We start from the raw sequence: 23,210 nt of genomic DNA, 5'->3' as shown, positions 1-23,210 counted from the left end.
ATACTTAGTTAGCAGGGAGGACATCTCAACTCTGCAACACTCCAGAATTATTTCCATCTTTCCACTCACTCATGTGCTATTTTTAGCACTGCTTCTTTTACATAGCAACACATTGTTACTGTTTAAAAACATGTGTTAGATTTGCCTATTTTTCTTGTCCATCACACATTCACTCTTGAAGGGACTAAAGAATCTCATGACACCTTTCATACATTAAGATATGTCCACCTTTTAAGCCTAGGCCTATCTTTTGATTGCTAAGTATCAAATATTTTCCTGCTATTCCTTCAAAAGCAGGATCTCCCATTTTCTGATTCATTCCAAATTTTATAGCTCTCGCTCTAGGACTGCCTACGAGGTACTGCTTTGAGATGTAATGAACTGCAGCCCATTGAATTCAACTTCAACTTCAGGGCTTAATCAAAAGATTACTGAATCAGGAGGAACCCAGTTTTTATTCCAGAAGATCTTACGGGTAGAGATTCTAGCTTTGTTTGTCAGAGACCATACTGTAAAGCACAGCTAGTCCACTGACAATGTGATATAAAAAGTGTCAATAACATGAAATAACACGAAAATGGAGGATGCTTTAAGCTGGCCCCACTGCTGCCGTTCTAACCAAATGCAGATGCAGGATGTGACAGCCCCAGAATTCAGTCCCAGCGAAGGGTCTCACAACAGCATTTATGAAAAGAGCCTTGGAAAGCAGACTTGACTGCTGTGCCTCTGCAAACAGCCACTTCACCACATTGCCCCAGAGCAGAAGGAAATCCAAGTACACACACCAAAAGCATCGCTGTGATGTACACCGCTGTTAGCGTTCTCAGCAGCAAGCAAAGGGCTGAACAGGAGGGTCAAGGAACCACCATCCACCTGGCTCCTCTTCAGATGGTACAGTGTCAGACAGCAAGGAAGCTCCCAGCCTTAAATCCATCTTTACATTTCTCCTTTGTAGGAGTATCTTTATGAAAAGCTAGTCTAGGTATTTTGATAAAGACTTATGCTTTAAAGCCAGATTTCACACGTTATGTAAATATTGCTGCTCTCTGCATTGGCTCCTGATCCACACTTCCTGGAAGCATTGAAGTAATCTGATAATTCCTGATTGGGGTCTTAGAAGAACAAGAGACTGATGACCAAGTAAATAGCCAGCAAACAGGCATTCAGCAGCCAGCAGACTGAAACACATAATACGGCACCTTTTCTGATACCAGCATAAGTACTGGTGAGTCCGTTCCGCTTCTTCCTGTGGCGATACAACCAGATGCTGAAGACCATAAGGATAATCCAACAGGCTGCACCAATTCCAGCAATAAAGGCAGGCTGCTTTACAACATCAGAAATCTGCTGGGCTAAGCTGACTTGATCTTCTGAAGACACAGGGTTTCCATGAGAATCTGAAACAGAGACACCCAAAATAGCCAATTAATTTGAATGAACAACTGCAAAAGGTACCATGAAAAGAACTAACATAACTGTAGTCCAGTTTTTCAAGGCAAAATCCTTAAGATTACTCTTCAAAATCTCTTTCTACAGGTCTAGATAGAAATGTTTTGTTTTCCATACAAGACAGGTACCTCTAACATCACTGACTTTTGTTTGTTTAAGAAATCTGCTAAAATCAGGCTACCAGGTATACAAATAGAAAATAAGGCTCATAAACGACAAACTTTTGGACTGCTATGTATTATATTTTTTTTCATTTTAGCAAAGAAACATCAGCTTCAGAAAATTATTCAGGAAATCAGCAAAGAACACAGCAAGTAAAGGAAAGCTCAAGCTCGAATCATGAGTAGTAGGCTCTGTCCATAGGTAGAAATCAGCTCCTCAAACACCCACTGAAAATCACAGAATAACAAATTCAAACTACATTCATGAGGTTGGTATTGATACATTTTAATCCAGCAGTTCCTGAAAGATTACTTAAATCTTGTATTACCACTCTAATGTACTCTTTGCAGTCTCGCAGTCTCTCACTTTGACCTCAATTAAAAAAAGGTGGATTATTTAAAAGGATGTAAAAAAGCAAAAGTATAAAATAACCAATCCTGCCCTCTTAGACGTGGATGTAAAAGCTAAAGGATAACTAAAAAATGAATTGGCAAAAATAGCCAAGCAGCCTCATTAGTACTGAACAGGCAGTGTTTTTCAAAATCAGTTTATCCTTAAATACCCCATGTCAAAATAAAGAACATGTATTTTTCCACACACTATAATTTTTTTTTAAATAGAGACCACACCTGCAAGATTTGGTCTTTTCTGCTCTTGCTGAACAGAACTTTTGCAGGAACCTTCTAGGAACAGCAGTAAGAAGATCCAGTTAGTGACTAACGCTTTCTAACCAAAGTGAAGCAACTGAAAGACAAAATACAGCTTTCCTGATGTGCTTTACCACTACAGTGAGTGCTTACTGAAAATTTCATTACTACACAGGGTGAGGGCAAGAATTTGAAACCTTTACTCAGAGCGGATATTGCTTTACACATTCCACAGCTTAGTCTTTGAAATGCCTGTTTTTACTCCTGTGTAAATCCAACAGATAGTTGTTTTTTACTATTGGTAGTGACATGAAATTCAGAACGAGAGATAAGTGTTCTAAGGAGAAAGGTGCTGTTATTAATTCTATTAATGTGAACTATGTAAGAAATGAAAACCTATTTACTTAAAAATAATACCTTTTCCCTAGAATCTAAGAAGGGAACAGAATTTTTTTTTACGATGACATCTTGGGTTACTTCAAAATAAGCCGAAACAATATAGAAGAAATTGAAATACAAACAAGAGATTGAATCACAGCAAATTATACAAATGACAAACCTCCTCTGGAAAACGATATCTTTTTGAATGGGAAATGGTTAAATTAATAAGCTTCTTCCAGTGAAGAATTCCACATTCCAGTCTTTGCAACATTAAAGTCATATATCTATTTTGCCGAGAAATCACCCCTGTCTCTGACTGCCACCTTATTGGAAATTTTATTTCATATTTCAGGTCCCTTTATCTTCTGTGATCCTAAGTGCACTGCCTAGCCTGAAAGTTCACCAGGCAGACTCATTCTTTTCTTACTAATACACCCTTTGTGTCTGCTGGGTTTATGGATTTCATGCCTATTTGTGCAAGGTTAAGATGGGTTGCTTCAGATTTTATGGAGACAGTCAAGTGAAGTTCCACACAAGTGGCCAGATGGGCTTAAATGTATAAAGTATACTGTGACCAATGAATTAAAGCTGTCACTCTCTATCTCATCTTTTGTCTCTCTGCAGCTGAGGCCATATTAAGATATGAAAACTTGCATCATCAGTCTCTTTTCAAAATGCATAATTTCTGCATTTTTAAACAGCTACACTACTTTCTACAATGAAATGGAATAGAGCTAAAGATTTATGGAGAACCTATGGTCCTGAATAAATTCGGAAGTCTAATAAATATTTTTCTCTTAAAATATATATATTTAAAACAATAAATCCAGGAGAAAAAAATAATCACTAACTCAAAAAACAAATAAGAATGCTTTTTAAACATGTCAACCATTCAGCCATACAGAAAGACAGTACTTTTACATACAGAAACATTTTGCATTGCTCAGTCAATGCCTGTCTGAAGACTATAAAATCCTGTAGAATCTCTTTGAACATTTATTATTCTAATTTTTAATTAACATTAATTTCATGCTATTATTTGACTTGTCATTGCAAGCAAAATAATATACTTTCTTTTAAGAAATTAGGCTTATGGCACATTGTATATGGGTGGACTGTTAGAGCTATTCCATTAGCTGGTATTTATTTTTACACATGGTGAAGAGAAAAATGTGTCTATATTCACACTCAGCATCAGACAAAAGGAGATGGAAGGGATTTCAAGAGGTCCTATTTGACCCATGTCCTATTTCTAATTCAAAAATAGAAAGTAAGCTAAATATAAAGCAAAGGGAATGAAATCTAGTGAACTCCTTATCCCTAAAAATTTCCAGGAACTTTATCTCGGAAGCCTTTCTTTGAGAAGGACATCTTCCCTCTCCACAACAGCCCTCAATCCTCAATGATCAGTCATGAAAAAAGCTCTTGAACAAAAAAAAAAGTACTTTTTCTTCGTCCCAGGAAATTTCTGGAAGCTTTGATTGAAATATAAATGGTTCATAATGAACATTCCTGTTGCTGCTTGCACTCCTCGGGGAGATGTGCCAAAATAATAAGTGAACATAAACATTCTACAGCAAAGTGCATCCTATTGCCAGAGCAGCAGCCGCAGCATTTAATGTACTTGAAAATGCCTCAGAGTTGTTGGAGCAGGCTGATCCCACAACTCCCTAAAACCAGCATATTATCACAGTGACTCATTGCCTTCTTCTACCCCAAGATAAGAGCATTCTTTTTAATCACAGATAATGTTGCTATGGCTATTGCTCATAAGCTATTCGATTTGACTGTCTTGAAGCTCCAAGTCTCAAACTTCAATGAAAACTAATTAGAATTTACACAGAGAAGAACTGGAACCTCTAAGTCCCTGATGTTAAATATTCATATAAATAATAATACCGTAAAAGCTATCGTTAAGTTGCTAAAGCATAAATTAAAGATTAGTATACAATTAAGATTGGAATGCCAAAGATCCAAAAAAGACTGGAAATTCCAGGTTCACAGGTGTGCAAGGAACCTTAACCTGGCCTTGCACATGTACAACCTATAGAATGGTACTTTTCCATATGCGTGTTTCATTCAGTACACAAAATGTACAAACAGTAAGGAGAAATATCTAAGTGCTGTTAACATTGCTAATTCTGAAAATTAAAAACTTGCAAAACACCTGGAAACTGTAACATATTGTCCAAGTGTCTTCTCAAATATATGTCTGTGATGCAATATGAAAATTATTTGGTAAAATATTACCAACATAAGAATATGCTATTTTGTCTCCTTTGCAATTATGTATGCTTCCAAAACTGGTAAAATATCATTATTGCACTTCTATCTTATGACATACAGTTTGAGGAGACAGCACCAAACTGGTTTGCTGAGACGGGAAAAAAAAAAAAGATTATTTTCTTCAAGTAGTTTTCAGGCCACAAACAAAAATATCAACAAAAAAAGGGGTTGACAGAATGCCCTGAAGACATGCTAGCTAGTTCCCAAATCACATCTCCTAAATGAAGCAATTAGAATAATAAAGATTCGATGAGACTTTCTTCTGTTTTGTACACTTGAGACATCCAGTGGTTGAATATTACAGTCAACCTTTAACTGTGCAGTAATTGTGCAGGCATCTAATAACAAATTACTGCATACCATATATTCATACAAATTGTGTGTTCGAGAGTAACATTAACCACAGTTGTAGGGCTTCTCAGAGCTGGTACTGGAAACAAAGTGTGTTGCAATATGTTCCAATGTCACTACTTATTTGTCAATGAGCATAGGTAATACTGCCAAGCTCCCATAGGTAGTAACCTATTACTTTGCAAAAGTTAGGCTAGAGATCAGCAAAAAAACGTTGTGCCAATTCTCATCTTTTTGTATAAAGCATTTTTGTAAACGATGGCTTCAAGTTACATGTTGTGACAAGACAAAAAAGGTCTACTGAAATTCTATGATTTTGTTTGTCCACAGCACTGTATTATAAGCATAATATAGCAAGCTGTGTCTAGGTCTCAAACAATAACAATTTCTTTTCCTTAACAACAAAGCTCTTGCAGTCTTTCTTTATGTAAAATACCACATTTTATTTTAAAACAAAACAAATTGTTTTCCAGACCTTGGAATTCCACAGAAACCTCTAAAAGGTCATTCAAAAGCCTAGAGGAAAATTCAGAAGCCTCATGGGGGGGGGTGTGCTTTAAGAAGGCATTTTTCAGTTGATCTCATGATTTTAAACACTGGAAGGTGATTTTATGAATAACAAGCAAGTTATATTGTTGTCTTGTCCCTGGTGGCACGGGAAGTCTGGGGTACCACAGCTCAGTGAGCTGCTTCATGTCAGCTGAAACGTGGAAAATGAAAAAGCTTCGAGCTTACAATTTGTACCTGTCTTTGTAACAGGTTAAGTGTGTGCACAAGGTCATTTATCACAGCTCAGCTGATGCATGGGACTGTGATTGCACGCCTCAGCTCCCAGGGAATCCAATGTCTCCTGTCCTCCCCTCTTGTTCTCATTCTGGAAGGTGGCCTCCAAAAGGTGAAGCTTCCTCCCGTCACAGGTCTGGCTGAGACTCTGCCCAGGCATGTCTCATCTGTGGGGAGCACCCCACACAGCACACGGACTCAAACTGAGGTCACTGTAGAAGACAGTAGGTTACACTGAGGAAAAAACCCTCTTATTTGGATGCTCCAGAGCCAGCCACAACCTAGCCTCACATTTTTGTAAGAAAAACACATTATGCGGAAAGAGATGTCAGATTTTAATGAAAAGTTCCTTAAAAAAAGTGAACCTCTAAATCACATAGTATATTCTGTTTCCACACATGGAATTCTTATTTTACTTTTTTTTAAAAAAAAGGAAAGGTTGTACTAATTCAGATATCAGGAAAAGACTTCCTAAAGGAATAGTTGGGGTCAGTGCCAGATATGTAGAAACCTGAAGCTGTTGGTGGCAAGCATGTAGCTCCTAGAGCATGTAGGTACAGGGAGTGAGAACAGCTTCAAACCTTCTAAAAGCAGCATCCCTAGTCCTCTTCCCCCCCCCTCCTTGGCCTCCCTTCCCTCTCTCTGGAACCAAGTAATTTATCGCTGGTGAAAAGTGCCAACTGATGACATCAACAAATTAATTTCCTTTCTTCAGAAAGCTACCAGAAAACTCTAATGTTCCACCCCCATGCTGGGAGCACTTCTAAAAACTAAGAATGCAATTCCTTGAGGGAGCTTGTTCCTTGAGGAAACTTGTATCACAGGGTAGAGTTGGATAAACTGCAGCCACTCTTCTACCTGGATGATTTTAGGTTGATCTGTGCTACCAAAGAATATTACTCCTTAAATTTAAGTACTAATTTTCAGCAACCTTCTGCAGCACTGTCTAGGTATTTATTTGTAATGCTTCCCGTGGCATGGATGTCCACAAGACTCCTGTCTCCAGATCTTCACCAGGAAACAACCAAATTATGGGATCTACTACAGCATATCTAGAACTGGCCATGTCACTTAATTGGAAGCAAGCAGTGAAGACTATGAAAGCAAACTCCAACCACAAGGAAATACATGTATTCTACTAGACTTGCACATCTAAACACCTTTTGAGGTGTGTGATTGCTTCTTGTTTTCTAACATAGTGCCAGTAAAAGCCAGGAATCCAGGAGCAGGCAAAAATCTTACCCTGACAGTCTCACTTGTTTCTTTTTCCACATACCAAAACCTCAAAGTGATTAAGTTCCATTATAAAATTCACCTTCATTTAGTATTTGCTTATCATCAGAGAAATGGCAAAAAAAAAAGTGATTATGAAATCTTTGGCTTTGAACATTTGAGGTTATCCTCATAAGCCTCACTAACGTAGAATTTTCAGAACTTAAGCCTGGAAAGCTGACTGGAAAGCTGACTGTAGGAAGCTGTGAATGGCAGCTGGCTGTAGGAAAGAGCAATCCAACAAATAACTATGGGGTTTTCCTGTACTAATTCCACATTAATGGAATATCATACAAGCAGTGTGTAATTTTGTTGTAAAATCTCTATCAATGTAACTGGGAGTCATATGCCCGCACAATTTAACTAAGTTAAAGAGGGGCTTCACTTTAATAGCAAAGGAAATGTACATATAATTTTCCATATTAGTTGTTCTGTCCTGTTTTCTCATGCTGTTAATTATAGATTTTTAAATACAAAAAGTGAAATAAGAAGGAAGATCTACTAATGATACAGAGACAGATGGGACATAAAGCCCAAAGCAACATGGTGAGTTTGCTTTCACAACTATATACTGTAAGGATAAGGTATTTTGCTACAGGCATACTAGTAAAGCAGCACATGACTATACTTAAAGGTACTTTAAATAATCTTCAGGTAACCAACAGCAAAGATGCATTTCTCCCAGAAAGCTCCAGGAGCAACGCCCCTGATGTGCATTTATGACAGAGATGTTTGGTGTTAATGAAATTAGAAGGTCAAGATTATTGTAAATCATCTGGGTACCTCCTTTTCCTGTACTCAGGTTATTTACTAGCTCTCACACAGAGTTGATATTTATTGTGCCTAATTTTAGCATGCTTGGTTGTTTTTTTTTTTCAATAAAGATAAAATCTGATGAAGACAAATTACATCCCTAAACTAAAGTGATTCAAGACTTAGTGATTCATGCTCCCCTACATGTTTTATTACACCAGTCTTAAGGCTGAAAATTCACTTTGAAAAGTCAACAACCAAACTCCTCAATTGGAGACTAAAAAAACCTGTGTTGTTATAACCCCATCTTTAGAATGCAGTTCTAAGGGAAGTTTTAAACCAGAAATGCCAAATCCTGCTATTCCAAGGATCAAGTAACGCTATCTATTTCACTTGTCTTGAAAGTATTTCCGGTGCCATAAAAGACAAAAAGTAAACAAACAGAAATCATGGAAACCAATAGGCAGGATTACCAGCAAGCTTACCTAACTGGATAAACTGGGGATCGCTTTTCACTCCAGGTCCTGCCCCAGTACTCGCTGCCACTTCCACACTGTATCGAATACCAGGAACTAGGGAGGGGATGACTACGGAAAAGGTGGTACCATCCACTGTCTTGTTTATATGGTATCGACTTTCATTGCCAAGACACCAAACCTGAGGGGAAGTAAGTGCATGGTATGTATAAATGTTCAACATTCAGCACCAAAGGATAAGCAGAGTGAAAGATGACATGTTCTTTTCTTCTGGATAAAGGAATTAAAACTTTGTCACTACTTGAATATCTGCAGTCATGGATTGCTGTCCTAGGCACTCTACGAATAATGAAAAGGTACTTTTTCTTCCAAAGAGCAGATCCAACTACTACAATTATTTGATGCGTTTTTCATAAATCATTCACAGTTCAACTGGTGTTAATAAAACTAAAAGCATTAGTAGCACAGAACAAGAAAGCGAAGTCCCGTAGCCAAGAACTGTTCACATAAACAGCTAAGTAAGAGCATTCAGTTAAATGAATTTGCCATTCTCTTGCTCAGGAATTATTTGTCAAGCAAGGCTTTCATCACTGAAGTGCATGAGCAAGTCTTTCATCACATGACATCACAAGAGAACTGATGCCATGCTGGAATCCAAATTTTTTTTTTTTTTTTTAAAGATGGCAGCAAAAGGCAAAGACTGAGTGATTTTCTGTCTTCTAATTGAGAGACAACAGCATGACATCAGATCTCATTTTTTTAGATCTAGACCAGGATACAGGTCTAGCGACTTCAAATCACCACTTTGCAAATTATATCAGTGACATTAAATGACATGGGAGAAACAAGATGATATTTTTATCCTTGTAGGCCTGAACCATTGATGTGGCAAATGCTTTTTAAGATTATGGTTGAACAATTCAAGGTGAAGTAGCAGCCAATCTAGGTCTGCGAAAAAAAAAGATGAAGCTGTGTTGATTTTGGTTCTGTCCCCTTTCCACAAATGTATTGCTCTACAAAGAACATCTATCCAGAAAGTTAGTTAAATTCAGTACTTTATCTATAAAAAAGCAAACCTGGCTGAGAACAGCAGTACATCTGAGCCTGGGCTGATTGTACATAGGAGGGAAGATTTTGCTTTTGACATATGGAGCTCCTAAAAGATTTAGTACCCAGATAGCTGCTTTAAATCCCTCGTGCAATTCTGCTGCAGTGGAGACTGCCAGGTGAGTGAGCTCCAGTTTCACATGTAGAACAATTGCCACGGCCCTTTCTGCCTGGACACTGGAAATTTTATCTCACCTTCAGGATGTTGTAAGACCCTTTTTCCTTCTCTGAATGCCAAGGATTGAAACAAGGCTAGTGGGACACTGTGAGGATGTGAAATGTACTTTAAGTCCCTTTGAAATCGAATCCCAACACAGGATATACATAAGTGCTGCTGCAGAGCAGGTCAGAGCGCACAAAGAGAATCTCCTCTTTGTATTCCGATACTATATAGAGACTTTTTCAGTCAGTACTTCTAGTAAAATTACTACTAATACTGCTCTTAAATCCTAGAGGATGGTCATGAAAATGCTCTTTGGTAAATAGGAACTCGATTAAGTGTTGAAGAAAACATTTAAATCTACGTTTTGACTGCAGTAATTTTCACAGAAATTGTTACTTGCCACCCTGTAAAATGGTGCATATGCAAACAATGGAAACAATTTATTACCTGCTTGTAACTATGAACTACTAATTCAGAAAAAAAAGTTTTGTTCTTAGGCACTCAAGTACATGAATAAATGCATGATAAAAGAAACAATAACGTTATGTTAAACATCAGGTTGTTCAGTACAATACCATATTAATTGTATACCTCAATAGGCAAGTGAAAACAAACTTTTAGAGTGCTGTGAAACAAGGATGAATTCACATTACAACAGATGCATAAGTGAAGAAAGAATTAGTACAACAAGAGAATTTCTAACTTCATGGTAAGAAAGAAAAAAATGGTTTCTGCCGTGAATTTGAATTTCTGGCTTTTTGTTTGTGATACTGACACTTGTTCAATTAAGATGGTATACTTCTTCCTATTTAGTTTATCCTTTAATTAAAGTAGGTATACTCTTGCCTTTGATTCGAGTTGCTGAGAAAACAATGAATTCCCACACATATGCATATCTTTTTTTTTTTTCTGGGAGAAAACATAAAAGATAGAAAAACAAAAAAGGAAAGAAAAAAGAGAAAATTTCATGTGACTTCAATTCGTTTTTTTTCTTGTTATTAGTTTTTAATCTTAAATAAGTAGTTCTGCATTTATTTAGTTTTCAGACAAAACTAGTAATTACACGTAGCAACTTAAAGAGCAATGACATATATATTCATTGTGTCTGTTTTCTGTCCATGGTGAAAAGCACAAAGGAAAATAACAGCATCAACACAAGAAACATAGATGTGAAACGTGCCAGTGTGCCATCTACTGCTACACAAGCACTGCAGGACACTTGCTCCTCCATCTGATAGCCTATTCCCTCAGAATGCTAGCAGGTGGGGTAGGTATTATATCTACTTGGAAATGGGAATTTCCTGACTTTTATTGTGGTGTCCTTGCAATCTTAACATTCCCCTTATGCAGTTTCTTGTTGGAAATAATTCCATCTCTCCAGCTCAAGGTCTGTCTTTAAATGAAATAACTTCACAAGTATTTTTTTTCCAATTACATTATATATCTGAAACTGAGCCATAAACGGATTTTTTTACCAGTTGACCAGGTTCTGAAAAGGGTTTTATTATTCTAAATTGACCATGAAGCTTAGCAATCTCTTCCCTTTTCCATTTCTACTCAGGGAAAAGAAACATCAGAATGAGTTTTGATGGCTAGGAATACATGTTTATAGCACTGTGTTTAAACCTGAAAAGTAGCCAAGACATTCTCATTTGAAAGATTTTCTCAATCATACACATTTGCAGAAGACTGAAACCAAAGCTCCTGTCTCTCCATGGCTACAAAGCTTACTTGATATCCACAACTAGACATTCAAAACATCCGTAGCTTGCTTAGGAAAAATAAGCTTCATTTACTTTGCTATGTAAATTATCACAAAAAAATTTGAACTGAAAATACAGTCTATGTTTGTAAACGAACATCAAATAATAAATATTTATGATGTACTTTCAAATAGTTAAAAGTTAAATAGCATAATGAGAACTGTGTTTGGAAGAAAAGAAAAATTTCTGTACACTAAATAGATTTATTATTATACAAGCACATTCTTCTCTTGAAAGTTTTCCGTTTGTTTTAACTACCCAGTTACGCATAATTTACTCAGATCTTAACACTGTTAATTATTATCCCTAAGCTTTTCAACTCATTAAGCCTGTTTATATTTACTACCTTGGCCAACACGGTTCTCATACAGGTATGGTTCCCTCTCTACTTGAGTGTGCATTTCTCAAGTTTTAATGAAGGCAAAGGATGTATCTGTTTTAATTAAGAGTGTTGACCCTTTGCTTTGATTTATGGAGGCTGTTTTAATTCCCTTTCCACCATCTAGGCAGAATTACTAAATATGGAGTTTGAGTCAAAGCAGTGATTTTCTATCCCGTTTTCTCTGAGTAACCAGAAGATGGAGCCAAGCACCCACGAACAGCCCATCCCTCACTACCTGGCCATGCTCGCTCTGCCAGGGGACCAAGGCATGCCAGCAGTACCTTATATTCCTGAACCATCCCGTTCTGGTTGTCCTCGGGGGGTGGCTGCCAGGTGACCACGATTGCTGTCCCGTTCCCATCGTTCTTAGTTACTGAAACACTCTGAGGTGGAGCACTAGGAGCTGTTTGTTTGGAAAGAAGGATTGAACAGTTATGTTTGTCACACTCAGAAGCGAGGTTTTTAAAGAGGAAGATGGTTTCTGGGCTATACAAACGCAATCTTTTGTGCCCCATCCTTCAATGAGGGCAGCCCTGACTACAGGGTAAAATGATATGGAAGGAAAGTGTGTCAAACTGCAACCAGGCTCCTGGGTTCTGCAGTAGTCTTGCTGTGTAGGACAGGAAAAGTCCCACTCATCACTAGACTCTCCAAGCTCAGATACCCTTTACCTGAATGTCACAGTCTTGAGCATTGAATTCATCAATGGTCTCAAATCACCTCACCCAGCACCAACAGTTTTGAAAAATAAAGAATCTAAATTGACCTCAATCTAAACTTCATTTTCCTCTAGTGTGTAAATAATAATGAGTAATATGAAACTTATTAAAATCAGGACAGCATGTGTTAACACAAATATTAACACATTTATAACAATAATTTATGGTTTGCATTTGAAATAGTCCTCCTAAAAACCGGATGCTTAGCTGATGCAGCTATGCACACCTCTTGAACCACTTGCAGCAATAAACTGGAGCTACAGGGCATTTATAATGGGGAAGGAGGACAGAAAGGGAAAGGTTGTACACCCTAGCAGAGGCACTGAAGGCACTGGCCACCTTGCATACTCATTATGCCTGTGCAGTAAAAAAAGGAAGAGCTTTATGAACCTTCTCCTTTTAACACATGTATGAGATGGAAATGCATAATTTAGTCCACTATATCTGTTGCCTTCATTCATCTTTTTACTTTGTCTCACTGATTGATCCAGATATAAAAGCCTTCTAAAAAGCATGGTTTCCATTCCCTCAGCTGCAGTGCTTTGATGATTTCTGTGGTGTCTGCTATCTACTCAAGATAGTGATTAGCAAGTGCTTGAATCTGACAGAAGTCACTTGTGACCAGCCCATGAACTCAGCAGGGAGGAGTGCACACTGCAGGGAAGATAAAGAAGCGCATTTCTCATTGTGTGTTGGAGGGGATTTTTGCACATCCCTCTCTCTCTGTCTCTCATGCCTGGCTCTGAATATTTACTTCTGTGTCACCAAACAATTCACATAATGATCAGTCCGACACAGCCTCCTCTGCCACAGATTGCTGCTCTCAAACGGCACGCACTTCAAACAAAATCAAATAATGAACATATCAGAGGAAAGCTGGCCAGACTGCTACTTCAAAAAGGAAAGATGAAGACAGTCTGGCTCCTACTTGCCTTCTTCCAGGGTCTTTGCAAATTTCACTTCACTGTCTGCTCCCTGAAACTCATTAAAAAAAGGGCGGGCCTTGATTTCGTAGTTTACGCCTTTCTTCAGCTCGGGAATGATAACGCTGTTTTTGGTGGGAGTCCTCACTTCAAAGATTAACCACTCTGACTCTCCGTAGGATGCTGGTGTAGGCCGGTACAGAATCTTATATCCTTGAATGTACTGGGATTGCTGGTCCACCTGGAAAGACAGCAGAACACAGAACATATCCATAAACAGACAGGAACCAGGGACGATGCCCGTGACACTGTGCCCGGTCCCTGGGCCACCCGCTCGTGTTACTCAAAGTAAACATCACTGCCCCAGCAGACAAAGGTTTCTTGCATTACAGCAAATTACAGGCCTGACTCGAAAGTGCATTAATCTGTTTGATGCTGGTAGAACTGTGCTGGTTTCCCTGGATTTAGGAAGGCATTAAAGGTGGATAACAGAGTTGTGTAATATGTCTCAGCTCCACGAAACGAACAGTCTTTGCATCCACAGGGTGACACAGCTCAGCACAGGCCGGACTTCTGCCCACCTGAATTTGCACAGCAGCACAGGGGGCACACAGGGAAAGAGTGATCTACAGTGCCACAGCTCAGGGTGATGAATATGGAGATCAAAGAGAGAGCCTGCCAACCGTCCTGAGATGTCGAAGCTTCCCAAAACCCAAGCAATGAGCATCACTTCCTGCCAGCTTCACTTTGGAGAAAGCGAATTGGAAGGACAGCCAGCTGGCACCTTCTCCATGGTTGTGGCTGGGCTCTGTCAGATCTGTCCAAGCACTTCCCCCATGTCCACCCCCTCATCAGGAGGATGTTCTGATGGAAGGAAAGGGCCGTTCCAAGAGGGCTCTGGGGAGGCTCATAAAACTCAGTATGGTAACATGGATTAGACTTGGAAACATAGATCAAGTTGATGCTTAGTGCTCCTGAGTGCTTTTTAGACCAAAGTAATTTTATATCAAATGTATGGAGAAAAAGATCTTAATGTAAATAAGGGTGCATTCAATATGTTTGGCTATAAGTGAAACAGAAAGCTATCATATGCATGTGATCTGTCATGAAGCATACACTATCTTTTAACTACCAATTTCAATTTCTAGTGGATAAGAAAGTCCAATTACAACCACAATAAAAATTTTTGAAGTGCATCAGACTTTCCCTATTTTCAAAAAATCTCATACAGTAATATTAAAAAACTGTGTGCTTGCAATTTTACTCCGAAAAGCAACATATTTCATTTTTAATAATCACATAAAGAATCTGCGTGTTAGCTGAAAGTGAGGTAATGCTTATTTTTGAAATTGTAGAGAAGCCACAGGCTACCCCAGAGACTGACAAAAAATGCCTTTCTGGAAAAGGTTGTTCTATAAGGAAAGGTCAAGCAAAATCGTGCTAGGAACCTTGAAGATGTTTCAATGTTATTAGCTAAAACAGGAGATTGCCTGTTGCAGGTGGCCATGTTGCAGGTGAGAGTGTAATTACTGTGCAATAGTATTACTGTAATATGGTGCAGCACATATTATTGGTATTCTTGCAGCACTGAGAAGCCCTGGCCATGGACCAGGACTCCTTTGGGCTACGGCTCTTCTACAAAGTCAAAAATCCCTTTGTTCCTGTTCAAAAAACCCTGCCATGACATGGCAGGGGCTGCAGCCTGTGCTCGCCCACACTATCCCTGCCAATATACTGACATGTTCCAGTGGAAGTCCTAAAAAGACCTCAAAGCTCACTCCCTATGGTTTTACTCCTGCACCTGGTATAATTACATCCCCAATTTTTTCTTCATTCTGCATTTCATTTTAAAACTGCTCTTCTTTGAATTATATTTTCTTACCTCATTGTTCACTATTTGCAGTTTCCCATGTTGCTCTCTGTCTTTATTTCTAGCTCTGGATTGCCAAAAGTCTCTCACAGTGAGCCATTTGTAATCCTTTCTCACACTGACGCCTCAGCCTTGTAAGTCTACCTGAATCTTTTTTTATGTATATTCCCATCCTCCTTGCTTCAGGACTCCTAGAGTATTGTTTCCTCACTCCCTCATTTCCTCTGTGATATCCTCCACGTGGCCAACTTCCTGCTGCCTCCCATCACATGTCAGTGTGACACTGCCCTTTTCATCTCCTCTCTCTGTACCATATGTACTCCCAGGACAGCAGGGAAGCATAGGTTCAGATGAGGCTATATGGAATTGGGTGTGTTTGTCAGTATGTCTGTAGGATGGAGGTAACACTTTCAAACAGAATTATGCAGTATTTCTCTGCACTGGTGGCTGACAGACAGGGAAGTGCCTGTGCTATCTCATTAGGGGACTGATACACTCCCTCCTGAAAGCAGTGCAAAGGCTTCAAATGACGTGACTTAGGAGGCCTTTGATCAATCCTTTAGATTCCAGAGGAGGACTCTGAAACTCTCACCGTGTTGTAAACAGCACTCTCTATGGGGACACAGATGGGGAAAATGGGACAAAATTTAATGAAGTAGGAAAGCAAAGCCCAAGTCTCTTCATTCCAGAGAAAAAGGATCTGCAAGCACACAAACCACACAGCTTCCTGAAGTGTGACTCCACTGCAGTCAAAGCAGGACAATTCAGCTGTACCTGTAACCACCACCATAACACAGATTTATACTCACAGTCCAATGAACTTCAATTGAGGAGGACGAAAGGATAGTAGGGTTGTGCAGATGTAATACCACATCACCCAGCTCTCTCTGGACCTGCTTGTGATCCACACCTTGGCTTGTTGGTGGAACATCTGTAATAATTTAAGATTCCATTCTCACAAGTACATATGATTGTTAAAATAAATACACATAAATACAAATGAATATATCAGAAAGTATATGATGCTATCACCTACGAAGTTTACCCTAAGTACTTCCCAATTATGTAAGAAAAAACCTACATCAATTATTTTCCTGAGTAAATCACCAGTGCTGAGGTGGTACCAAATCAATACACTGCACTTCCTCAGAGAGAAACATGAGGGAAATGCTGCAGAAAAAGACACACCACACTAAAGGATGGCTTTGGTAAATGGCTAAAGCAGCATTTCTGTATTCTTTCCTGTTGGGAAGAAAAAATGTTCTGCAAATTCCAAGAGATCAGGAAACCTGTAAAGAACGGCAGAACCAGAAGCTGTATCTTCAGATAAATTCCTGGCAAACTTGCTGTGTTTAACTACAAAATCATGTAACAACCAAAGAAAAAGAAAAATTAGTCACATGGCTGCAGCTTCTCTGATGGCAAGTGGCTTCTGTAAACAGGAGGCACAGCCTGGGTGAGTCCTGTCTGCATTGTTTGATACTTGGTCCATCTTATAGCTAGAAGAGTTATTCGTATGAATGAAGGGACAAATTCCTCTCAAAATATGCAATGGTGCAATGGAAACATATTTTTTGCATGCTGAGCCCTTGAAAAGCATATTTAACTGAAATAGATGACTGTCAGATGCATAAAATTTATAGGGCAGCACTAACAATGTATCTAAAATAGACACATGCTATGGACAGCAGACTAACACAGTTTCTGTATTGATTTCATACCTCTCTCCTTGATCACTTAATTTTAAAGAAATACCATGCTGAGTATCATTAAAAATCACAGGCTGAGAAATTCATGAAAAGTACTTGAAATTCTTACTTTCTTTTTTTTTTTTTTAATTAATCTAATTCCAAATGTAGAGTAATGCATTACATAAACTTTGCTCCAGCCCTACTACTTTCCTGCCGGACCTCCTCTAGCGAGAAAGCAACATCAGGAAATCTTCAAGGGTTCTGTTCTCTGAAGATTGGAATTTCCTGGGAATTTCCATAGCTGTCTGCTTTCAAGAAGTGCTAAAGTATACAGAATTTCTGTATATATATATATGTACAACTACTCTAATAAGTCACTGCAGGTGTGTAGACTATCTTGAAAGAGGAGATGATGCATTTACTAAGTGTCTTCTACATCAGTGAGTGCAACAGTTGTAAAACATGCTTTTTGCATGGTGGTCATATTCTCCATTTACCAGCTTTCAATCCTGCCTAAATATTAGTGAAACCATTGTAAGGCTGCACCAGGACAAGCCGTGAGGCCTGCTTTCCTTCCAGAAATACAGTTCCCATTCATACAAAGCCTATGTCACCCTGAACTTTTATCATACGGTTTCCTCAACATATTTACAAGAAGCTGGTATTTCTTCAAAGTTTAAGAAGCAAACTGAGGTTTGTGTGCAGTCTGTGAGTGACAAATCTGGATTCTTAGCAAGCAACACTGATAACAACGAAACAACAAAACAAAAAAACTCTCCGATGAGTCACTGCTATTTCCACGTGTAGTATGTTCTGCCAAACAGTCCATTTATCAGAGTATTTCCCTCCTCCCAAAGTTTGAAAGCATTAAAGATAGAAGCTTCTGTTTGGAGTGTTGCCTAAACATCACCCTGCTTAGAATGTAAGAGGAAAGTCAGTGGAATAATTAGTTCTATCTTCGCTAGTCAAAAAAGATGAGTCATCAGCAATATGAATCAATCTATTCACAGGCTCAGCCATTTGCACATCTGTGCTATACAATGATGTGTGTGTTTCCTCGTTTCAGCTCCAAGCTTCCAAGGCAGGGACTGTCAGTGATAACACCTAAGCATGTGGTTGGTAATGTTGGTAAAGTGCAAAGATGAAAGTAAGTTAGGTTCCTGGACTGGACATGCATTATAGCAAGACAATACCACCCTCTAGACAAAAGTGAACTGGGAAATTTTTGAACTTTTTTAGCTAGACCACAACTGAAACAAAACTGAAATGGTATTGGAAGAAGAGAAGAACCTCTTTAAAGAACCTGACACTTGATTGTATTTCTTACTATTGAAGAAGACTTTATGTATTGGTTGTTATTTTCACTGAGGTTTTGTGTGGTTCTCCGGTTTTCAGTTCTACTAGGTGCTCAGAGAACAGCAAAGCTTTTCCATGTTACTATAAACCATTCAGTTGAGTGAACAGAACATTTGCTGTTTCTCAGAATCAGGTCAGTGACCAGTTGATTTGGGACAGACACAATACCTTCTCTTCAAGAATGAAACCACACTACGCTCCATGAAGAACAGACTCACATAGAACACTGCAGCCTGCCCACATAATAACATGTCTTGCTCTATTTCCAGGAGTCAGGAATCAGTAAAAGGTTACTAAATCTTTCCTTAGTAACAGACTTAGGAACCTGTGCAACCCCTCTGCTGTCTACATATATCCACTGAAATTGTCATCCATCAGGAGAAACGCATAATACCAAAAGACAGCAATGTGAAACTGGTCACTCCCCAGGGGAGATCAGAAAGACTTGCTTTCAGACCAATTACAGAAAAAATGAGAAGTCACCAAAAGAAAATGCTTTGTTTCCTCTACAGAACTTCCTTTCAAAAACAAACACGTACTTACTTATGCAAACAAAGAAACAAATATATAACACAGACACTCTTAATAAGCCAATGGGTCAGTTTCTGCAGTGAGTAGGAAGAGCAGAAAAGTAAACAAACAAAAAAAGTATGATCTGTATCACTTTTCCTTTGAAAAAGAGTATTTCTAGTTTTCCCTTCTTAAAAATCTAAGTCTTTCTAGTGGGAAAATACAGGCTTCAAAGTCGCAATGTATTATTCCCTGTACATCATCCAAAGTGTCATTTATTTGCTACAGTGAACACAGCTATTTTTAATTTTACATTACAGCTCGATTCAGTCCAAAGCTGGACTTCAGTCACAGCTGGAGTTGGTGCATGACTCCTTCATCCACTTCTACCCAACCTTTTCTTTCACTTGGTTATCTGTAAGCATTGTCTCTCTTCCCTACTATTTTACTTCCAACAGTTGTATTATTGAAATACTTTTAACATACTGCCAAAACCTCTTCTTTACTGCCTCATGATGCCAAATTCCTTCAAATTTTAAACTTTTCTCTTTCCTAATGCAGCAGAAATCAACTTAGATTACATAATTTTTCTCTCTCTGTCTCAGTCCTAAGCCTCATTTGATTCACTGAACATAGTAATAACGTTTCCATGGAATTTGAGGATTTGTGTGGTAACTCAGAAAAAGAAAGATTACTTTTGTTACTAACAGGAGCTGCTATTCTGCAAGATGTAACTATCTTTGGATAAGAGATACTAGGGTTCCCTTAGGCAACGCCACATGCTGTCAGAGTCTATGCCATAGAGAAATGCAATTTTAAACACAGTATTTTACTATAGTATACATTATAGCCAGGACAGGCAGATAGTCAAAAGCTACCAGAATTCCTGCATCTGGTATCACTTAGTCCACTTGTGACAGCTGCTGTGGACACCCAAAATGTTCAGTATCAAAAGCTTACCTTGAGTTTTCACTGGATCAGATATTTGGCTTGGGTCACTTAGTCCATATGCATTAGCTGCTCTCACAAGGAACAGATAAATCGCATTAGGTTTTAGCCCTTTAACTGCAAAACTCTCCATTTTCACATTTTCAGCTACAGTTTGCCAGCTGCTCCCAGATGCGTGGCTAAGGATAAAACACACACACCAGCAGGTTAGCACGTGCTTCTTTAATAACATATTAAACACAAACGTACATACAGCAAGATCACGAGACTCGTATACCTGAAGGCCTCAATTATGTAAGAGGTTGGTGTTGCACCTGAATTCAAATTAGGTTGCCATGACAATGTCACTGTATTTCTGCTGACATCTGTAACCTCGGGTTTTGACGGAGCACTAGGAATCAAGTTTGGGTCAGTGGGTCTTGGTGGCTGCACTGGGACTCCAAACTCTAACAAAGGAGAGAGAGAAACGCTGAATATGGACAGGACGCAGCTGTAAGCTCAGTGCTGTTCACACCTGCACTGGCAATTTATGACAGAGTCAGATAACTTCTGCATTTCAATTGCTGATTTCCCTCTATGTATTCTCTCCTTGCAGAGGAACCCTAATTGATTTACCTTGGACCTCAATGTATGCACTCCATGTAGCTTCGCCACTCGGGGTTGAAGCGATGCAGGTGTACCGACCGGTGTCACCCAGCTGAATGGGGAAAGAGCAGAATAAATATTTGAAACAATCAGGCACTCAGTGGGCTAGAAAAGTAATTACAGCTCTCTATGTACCCCCATGAATATGGATGAACGTATTAGAGGCTGCAAAAACTTCAAACTACAAACTTCTCCCATCAGAAGTTATGATTTCGTGTGCTGCAGAAGGAAAACGGGTATTTATTTCTGAGCAGTCACAACAGAATTGGAAAAGCCGCACATTCTAATTTAGTGTTGACTATTCTGTAATGAACAAAGTGAAAGCAAATTTTGTAGCATTTATTCCTTACTCTGCAGAGGTTCTAACAAATAAATTGAGAAGGAACTCAGATGACAAGACCCCATGCAACTGTCAACCCTCTACGTAAGTAATGCCTGGGGATTTATCAGGACTGAGCACTGGAGAACATGTCATCCTTAAATCAAAGCTTAAATATTCCACAGGGTACACATGGGGTTCCCTGTGTTAGTATAAATTTCAATCTACAGCAGACCCAAAAAGGAATCTCCATATGCTATTCTCATCCAGTCCTGAATGTTGGATTATTTGTCCATATGTGACTTAATCACATTTCATAAGAGTTTCTTTTTTTCCCCTGAAAGAAATGCTATCTTCCTAAGGTCCCAGCCTCACCAGATGAGCTGGACAGAAGTGATCAAGATTCAGAGGTTCAAGCTCTAAGCCAGTTTAACTTGTAATTGGCAACAGGGCAACTCTAGGGAATATGGTAAAGTGATGTATTCAGCCTAATTTCAAAAAATTACTACATTTCAAAACACAGAAAAGATGGCAGAGAATAAGCAGTATGACAAAATTTAACATTTTTAAAACATTTTACACTGTGCAAGGCATGACCAGCAGCAGTACTGACCAGGTACTAGAACTCCCTGAGGAGTATTTGACAGGGGGTTAACCATTTTAAACTACAGTACACTGAGGAGTGAATATGTTTAAGCACTAAAAATTCTTTTGAAAAAGATGTGCACATGGTTCTATTACCGCTGTATGCTGAACAAAGGTTTTCTTTATAAACATTTGAATTAACTAGATAATTTTAATCTACTAGTGCTAAAGCCCAAATAATTTAATGATTTGTCTTACTGAAATACAAGTTTTGCTTTCCCTTTCATGTTTCAAGTACCAAATAATTCCCTTAATTAATACCTTTTAAAAAGCATTTTTCCTTATGAAATCTGAAATAACGTGCCCTAGGCAGGTGTTAAGCGTAAAGAATGAACTATCTGAAAACACAAAGTATCAGACATTTTCATACATTTATGTAACATTTCATTAATTCTAAATGTAGGATTTACTACATCTAAAGTGCCCAGAGGTGGAAAAAACCAAAGCGAAACGAACAACAAGGAAACCCACTGGCCATTTCAAGCTACCTTGGCATATCGGATCTGCAACGCTCCCGTCTCCAACTGCTTGATGCGAGAGTCCTGGGTGGAAATGAGGATTCCATCCTTTTTCCAGAGGATAGTGGGCATTAAAGTGCCTGTGGCCACACAGTTCAGTACTAAAGTACCATCTACAGCTACGGTCTGATTCACAGGACCCTGTCGAATGACAGGGGGAGGCCGGTCTGCAATCACTGCCAGGAGAAACAACAGGAAAGAGATTTCTGCAACTGGAAGCAATTTTCTAATCATCTAAGCAACAGCAGTTGCTTGAGGCTTAGAAACAAACTAAAGATAATTAAACAAGTAATTAAAGTTGGAGGCACGCATTATTCAGGGCAGGGTGCATTATAATGATGCACAACTACGGAAGTTTAAAATGATTCCCAACACAGGATTTTCAGAACGTAAAGAGTATTATTGCACATTTCACTGCAGTACCCGCTAGGCACTCTCTATTCCAATGTCTTTATAAAGTGATCATGGAAAACGAAAGGACTTCCCAAATTCTTTCATCTTCTACCATTTGGCAGGCCTGCATAACAGAACTCATACTTCCAGCATTTAAAGACAGAGAAAAAGGACGTGGGGCTGTCAGGGAATAACCTGAAAAACACGTACTACTTAAAAAAACATTCATCACGTTCCAGCAACTCATCTTGGTGCTGCTTCCCAACTGGGAGATGCCCAGCAGTGGGGTAAAGTAAACACAAAGCTAATAGATAGAACTACCATATTACTGAAATTTCAACTCAGAAATATTTTTCCAGTAGTTTCTGACTTTTAGTTCTGTGATGACTTAATCTGTCAACATGACTTCAAAGCCACAAAGAAAATCCCACAGTGTGTTTACATCAATTTTAATGCATCTTTCATGGGTTATTTAATAACTGTACAGAGAAAGGTATAAAGCAGTCTCAGTATTCACAGAAAACAATGACTGTCTGCATGACTGTCTACCAAAAAAAAGGTAAAAGTTATCTTATTGTGTTTCAGTGATCTGCTGTACCTGTATCATCCAAGATGACATGGACTGATGATCTGAAAATAGCCATAACTTTAAATGACATAAATCTGTTCAACAGTGTCACGGGGCTCACGTAACTTAA

The 23,210-nt window shown here is 38.7% G+C and overlaps 1 protein-coding gene across 7 annotated transcripts in view; it reads right to left on the bottom strand.

Moving 5' to 3' along the window:
* The window catches only part of ROBO1 (roundabout guidance receptor 1), a 713,456-nt gene that overhangs the window by 35,170 nt on the left and 655,076 nt on the right, over positions 1 to 23,210 (bottom strand). For all 7 annotated transcript variants that reach the window (XM_027692614.1, XM_027692617.1, XM_027692616.1 and 4 more), the window contains 9 exons: positions 22,090 to 22,295; positions 20,608 to 20,689; positions 20,270 to 20,438; positions 20,005 to 20,171; positions 16,297 to 16,418; positions 13,627 to 13,858; positions 12,257 to 12,378; positions 8,570 to 8,741; positions 1,200 to 1,397 (listed from right to left, as the gene is read on the bottom strand). In XM_027692614.1, coding sequence (XP_027548415.1) covers positions 1,200 to 1,397; positions 8,570 to 8,741; positions 12,257 to 12,378; positions 13,627 to 13,858; positions 16,297 to 16,418; positions 20,005 to 20,171; positions 20,270 to 20,438; positions 20,608 to 20,689; positions 22,090 to 22,295 — 1,470 coding nt within the window. The remainder of the gene's footprint in view (positions 1 to 1,199; positions 1,398 to 8,569; positions 8,742 to 12,256; positions 12,379 to 13,626; positions 13,859 to 16,296; positions 16,419 to 20,004; positions 20,172 to 20,269; positions 20,439 to 20,607; positions 20,690 to 22,089; positions 22,296 to 23,210) is intronic.

This window comes from Neopelma chrysocephalum, unplaced genomic scaffold, assembly GCF_003984885.1.
Source record: "Neopelma chrysocephalum unplaced genomic scaffold, ASM398488v2 Primary Assembly neopelma1_87, whole genome shotgun sequence".
Taxonomy (NCBI): domain Eukaryota; kingdom Metazoa; phylum Chordata; class Aves; order Passeriformes; family Pipridae; genus Neopelma; species Neopelma chrysocephalum.
This window is presented reverse-complemented; position numbering and strand designations above follow the sequence as displayed.